The 6,000-nt window shown below is 38.4% G+C and overlaps 1 protein-coding gene across 1 annotated transcript; it reads left to right on the top strand.

Moving 5' to 3' along the window:
- Positions 1-1,482: 1,482 nt before the first annotated feature.
- On the top strand, positions 1,483-5,685 carry LOC114418558 (proline-rich receptor-like protein kinase PERK1). Its single transcript, XM_028383978.1, has 8 exons — positions 1,483-2,231; positions 2,914-3,456; positions 3,618-3,704; positions 3,792-3,862; positions 4,043-4,119; positions 4,442-4,589; positions 4,751-4,912; positions 5,102-5,685. The coding sequence occupies exons 1-8, from the start codon at positions 1,610-1,612 to the stop codon at positions 5,414-5,416; spliced, it is 2,025 nt and encodes a 674-aa protein (XP_028239779.1). The 5' UTR covers positions 1,483-1,609; the 3' UTR covers positions 5,417-5,685.
- Positions 5,686-6,000: the final 315 nt, after the last annotated feature.

Raw genomic sequence — 6,000 nt, 5'->3', positions numbered from 1 at the left:
AATTTGTTTTGTCCCTTAAAATTAAGCAAATCAAATGGGGTCATAGTGTTATAGTTTTTTTTTTTTTTTTTGGCAAATACTAATCAATACTTTAAGAGTATTGATAAAGAAATTTGAAATAAAAATATTTTTATAAAAAAAAAACAAAAAATTAGGTTGTTCGTGATTTTTTTATGGTTTCCTATAATTTGTATTTATTTTTAGTTTCTTAATTAATATCCTAATCTAAGAACAAAATCCTAATTTTTTTTATCAGCAATTCATAGTGTCATAGTGATGCTCTATTATTTGCATTTAAGTACCAACTGAATTTGTTGGGTGAAATCAAAGTATGGGCTCTTGATCTTTATTAATATTGGTAAGTAGTAATTGCAAATATCGATTAAAATCATTAATGGAAAGGACAATTTAATGCTAAACTGCATACATTCATAATATCCTTACTCTTAATATGATATGCACATTAACACAATTAAATCACTCCATATGATACTTCCTCAATCTTCTTAGATTTCATGGCTCCAGGCCTGTAATTGCGGCGTTAATTAAGAAACACGTTATGGATTTTAACACTTATTTTCTTTTCTAAATTGATTTTTCATAATTTGTGAAAGTACAAGGATTGCACATGCTGCGGATCACGACCTTTCATAGCTATTTTCTATTTATTAGTTCGCTTTTTGCAGCGGAGAGTGTGCTTAACGGTTGAATACCGAATTCAAACATACCTTAATTAATTAATTAATTTATTTAATTAAAAGTGATACTATTTGTTTACGATATTCGAGTCTGCAATTGTCATGTGAGTGGGAACACGGTTACACCTATATGGTAAGGTTTAAATATTAAATAAAACTATTTTTCCAAAGAAAACTAATCCCATTAACATTTTTGCATCAAAACACGTTGAAAAACCTTGGTGAGGATTGCAAGTTTTTAAAAATTTTGAAATTTAAAACTAAAATGACTTCAAACATAACCTTAATTTCTTTAAAAATCAAAATAGTACTTGTCAATGAAAAAAAGTAATTGCAAACAAAAATGCAAATAATCAAGCAAATTCCTAAAAAGAAAAAAAAAAAAAGCAACCGTCGCAATGGACCAATGATGAGCAAACGGACAGAGCAGCAAAATATTAAAATAATAATAAAAAAAAACATGAAGTTAGAGAAGAAGAAAAAAAATCAAAACGAGTAATAATAATGAAATAGTAACAATAAGTGTAAACTAATTACTACTTATTAATTAGTAATTAAATGAATTGTAAGAAGAAGTGTCCGAGGGGCATTGGTGTGGGTCCCACGGTACCCGTTTTGTCTTGGCTGGTTGGCTGAAGCAATAAGTTGAAATAAAATGTAAAAAAAGAAAAAGAAAAAACAGTGACAGTGTTAGACAGAAAGAGGTTCAAAGGTTGATAGGTGAGAAAGAGAATCCAGGGTTTTTTGTCAGATAAAACGCTTCTACCAAAGCAGACCATGCTCCATTGTCCCCTCTCTCTGAACCGTTGTTTTAGAGAGAGAAACAAACATAAAACCTTATTCTTCGCTTTCTTAAGGTTTTCTCTTTCTTTTTCAATCTCACATTTTTCTTTCTGTAATCATTCTCGGTAATGTCAACTGCCCCCGCGCCGTCTTCGCCGCCGCCGACCAACGGCACCGCGCCTCCTCCGTCAACTCCCTCCGCACCGCCTCCCGCCACACCTTCCGCTCCGCCTCCCTCGACCCCCTCGTCACCTCCGCCTGCAACTCCGTCGTCACCTCCGCCGGAAACTCCGTCGTCTCCTCCGCCGGCGACACCTTCTTCGCCACCTCCGTCAACTCCTTCCTCGCCCCCTCCGGCGACTCCCTCCGCTTCTCCACCGTCCACTCCTTCTGCTTCTCCTCCACCGTCCACTCCAACCACGCCGTCAACTTCGCCGCCATCGACTTCTCCGCCGTCGCCGCCATCGCACTCGCCGCCGTCGCCTCCCAGTGGCGGCGGAGGCGGCAGCACTCCGAGTCCACCGTCCCGGAGCTCGCCCTCTCCTCCGTCCGGATCGAGACCGACCACTCCGTCGCCTCCGTCGTCTTCCTCGTCGAGTATTTCGACCGGTGTGGTGGTGGGAATCGCCGTTGGGGCTGTGGCGGTTCTTCTTGTGTTGAGCATTCTCTGCATATGTTGCCGGAAGAAGAAGAGAAGACGTGATGAAGAGTACTATGCTCCGCCGCCGCAACCGCCGCGGGGACCTAAAGGTGAGTGAGCTTTAGCTACAAAAGGTTCTTTTTGTTTTTCACCTTTGATCTAATGTTAGTGAAAAAGCCTGGCATGTTTTTGCTAATTTTTTAATTTTTAAGGTTCGAGTAAATTATATGTAATTTCAAGATGTTTTCAATGTTCAATCCCTTAGTTGATTCTCTTGACTCTTGCTGAATCTCGTTGCTTATGATACACATTGACATTATTATCCATGTAAAGCTAGCTGGTTGTATTTTCATATGTTACTATTTGTTTTAGATTTTTTCTTAGTAGTTAAGTTATGTTCTAATTCTTGAAGAAATGAATGGCTCCTCACTTTGTGTCTTTTTATGATGTTCAATGGTGTATTCATGGTCAAATGATAATTAGGCTTTGTTTGGATAAACTTCTCTATAAGCACTTAGAGAAGAAAACAAGAAGGCAAAATGAATTTTTGAAAAGTTTAGATGAGTTTTTATAAAAAGCTGAATTGCCTGAGTTGATTTTAACTTGAGAGAAGTTTATCCAAACATACCCTTACTCGTTTCATGTTGATTTTTTCACAATCATTAGATATTGTTCTAATTCTTGAAGAAATGAACGGCTCTTTACATTGTGTCTTTTGGTGATGTTCAAATGTATTCAATTCTAGTCTAATGATAATTACTCATTTCATGCTGTTTTCTTCACGATTGTTAGATGATGCATATGGTGGTCCCCCACGTCAATGGCAACACAATGTTCCCCCTCCTCAAGATCATGTGGTCTCAATGATGCCTCCAAAGCCATCGCCACCACCTGCTCCACCGGCTTATGCTGCTCAGCCTCCCCCACCACCGCCTCCTTTCATCATCAGCAGTGGTGGGTCTGGATCAAACTATTCAGGTGGTGAATTTCTTCCTCCTCCTTCGCCAGGAATTGCATTGGGATTCTCTAAGAGCACGTTCACGTACGAGGAGTTGGCACGTGCAACTGATGGCTTTTCTGATGCCAACCTCCTTGGACAAGGAGGATTTGGATATGTGCACAGGGGAATTCTTCCCAATGGCAAGGAGGTGGCAGTGAAGCAATTGAAGGCTGGAAGTGGGCAAGGGGAGCGTGAATTCCAAGCTGAAGTTGAGATAATTAGCCGTGTCCATCACAAGCATCTTGTTTCTTTGGTTGGATACTGCATCACTGGGTCCCAGAGGCTGCTTGTTTATGAATTTGTTCCCAACAACACATTGGAATTCCATTTGCATGGTTTGTACCTCTGGTTTTAGCTTTCTATCACAAGATTCCTTTCAAAATTCTGTTTAGTTGGTCCATCTTTTCTGCTGAAAGTGGGCTAGGCACCAACTACCAATATTATTGTGGCATAATGCTTTTGGTGGAAGCGGTTTTGATGGTTATTTGCACTGCAGGAAGAGGGCGACCTACCATGGATTGGCCCACAAGATTAAGAATTGCTTTAGGATCTGCTAAGGGACTGGCGTATCTTCATGAAGATTGTATGTTTGTACTCTTGACTTTTATTTCTTCAACTGTAATTAATTTATGTCAACCTAAATGTTGATTTTGATTTTCTGTGTGTCCAGGTCATCCTAAGATCATCCATCGTGATATCAAAGCTGCCAACATCCTTCTGGATTTTAAGTTTGAAGCAAAGGTGTGTTGTTCTGTTATGGGTCTTACCAACACTTGCAAAAGTTGATATAACAACTGCTCATTGCCCTCTAATTGATAAAACAACTTCCATTGTTCTATATAGTGGTGATGCAACCTTTAAAATGTTATGTAAAGTCGTGATAGAATTGTTTAGTAACAAGACCTTTGTTTCTGTTGACAGGTTGCAGATTTCGGTCTTGCAAAGTTTTCTTCTGATGTCAATACTCATGTTTCTACTCGAGTGATGGGGACTTTTGGGTAGGAACACACTTCCTTCTATGTATCTTCTCAAAAACCTTGGATATCATAATGAAAAGTTGTTTGTTCATTAATCTGTTATTAAGAGCTGAAGTAATTTATTATGTTATTCTTTAATGACATGAAATAGAGAGGGTACATCATAGCTCAAAACCTCAAACTTTCATTTTTAAAGTGAAATATTGTGTCTGTGCTGTACCATGTGTTTATTGTTGTCAGTTTTGGTTGATTAAGTAAAACCAACAACAATAAGCTGTCTCATATTTTGTTGTTTGGCATTGTATTTCAAACTCATGAGTCATGCATGAATTGCTACTTTCAGGTATTTGGCTCCAGAATATGCTTCTAGTGGAAAACTGACAGACAAATCAGATGTTTTCTCCTACGGAGTCATGCTCCTCGAGTTAATAACCGGACGACGGCCGGTCGATAAAAATCAAACTTTCATGGAGGATAGTTTGGTAGACTGGGTAAGTATTATGGCGCTCCTTGTTTCTGGGCCTGATTATCACTTGTAACTATGAACTTATAATGTGTATACATTTATGCAATAGAGAGGTTTCTGTTTTTCTTTTTCTTGAACATTGTGCCACAGAGAAGCTCTTAACTAAAACCATCTTTATAATCACAGGCTAGGCCTTTGCTCACACGAGCTTTGGAAGAGGATGATTTTGATTCTATTATTGACCCAAGGCTCCAGAATGACTATGATCCTAATGAGATGGCACGAATGGTGGCTTCTGCTGCAGCTTGCATTCGTCATTCGGCAAAGCGTCGACCAAGGATGAGCCAGGTAAATTAAAGAAGTTTGTTGTCATTTGTCAAGTATCAATATGCTAAGTGTCATAGGGCAGTATAATGTCTTGTATTGGTATATCTAGAATGAAGAATCTTGAATTGGCCTGTGATTTGAGAACATGATCATGCAATATGGGGGAGAGAATTTGTCTATTGACTCTGATAATAATACCTCAAACTACAGGTTGTTCGCGCTCTGGAAGGAGATGTCTCTCTAGCAGATCTTAACGAAGGAATTAGACCTGGACACAGCACTATGTACAGTTCTCATGAAAGCTCAGATTATGACACTGCACAGTACAAGGAAGACATGAAAAAGTTCAGAAAAATGGCATTGGGAACTCAGGAATATGGTGCAAGCAGTGAGTACAGTGCAGCTACAAGTGAGTATGGTTTAAACCCATCTGGCTCAAGCAGTGAAGCACAGAGCCGCCAAACGACAAGGGAAATGGAAATGAGAAAGATGAAGAACAGTCAAGGTTTCAGTGGAAGCTCTTGATCCTTGGCAACTATGTCTTCCTTTGTCTTTTGTATAAATCTATATATGCTTCATTTCTTACCAATGTCACAGTTGATTGCTTTACTGACATCTTTGGAGAGACTTGCCAATTACAATGATTTTTTCCCATTTTTACATATGATCATCTTTTGAATTGTATTTATCAGGGTATACAACAAAATAACACAATTCGATTCTTTCATTTTTTTTTTTTTTTGCTTATTCAGCTATAGTGCTGGAAATAGATTGGCATCAAACCTTGTTTTCCATTGTTGCTCATGTGTCAATTTTTAGGTTGTTGGAAGTGGGCTGGTTTTGTTAATACGTTGGCATCAAACTTTTTGTAAGGTATTTACTTGTGTTTGTGAACCTCAAAATTAAAATGTTTCTACCTAATTCATTTGTCGTAGAAGACAACAATGAATCTTAACAAAAAAAGAAGACAACAATGAATCTTAACAAAAAAAGAAGACAACAATGAGTTGCACCCACGTTGTTTTGGTCAATGTTCAACCGTGCATGTGTGGGAACTATAATTTAGCCTTTAAACGTAGGGAAACCAAGTTGGTAGGTTTCTAATTGTG

The sequence above is a fragment of the Glycine soja genome, chromosome 7 (genome assembly GCF_004193775.1).
Source record: "Glycine soja cultivar W05 chromosome 7, ASM419377v2, whole genome shotgun sequence".
Classification (NCBI taxonomy): Eukaryota; Viridiplantae; Streptophyta; class Magnoliopsida; order Fabales; family Fabaceae; genus Glycine; species Glycine soja.
Note: the sequence above shows the minus strand (reverse complement) of the source record. Positions and strands in the feature narration are given on the sequence as shown.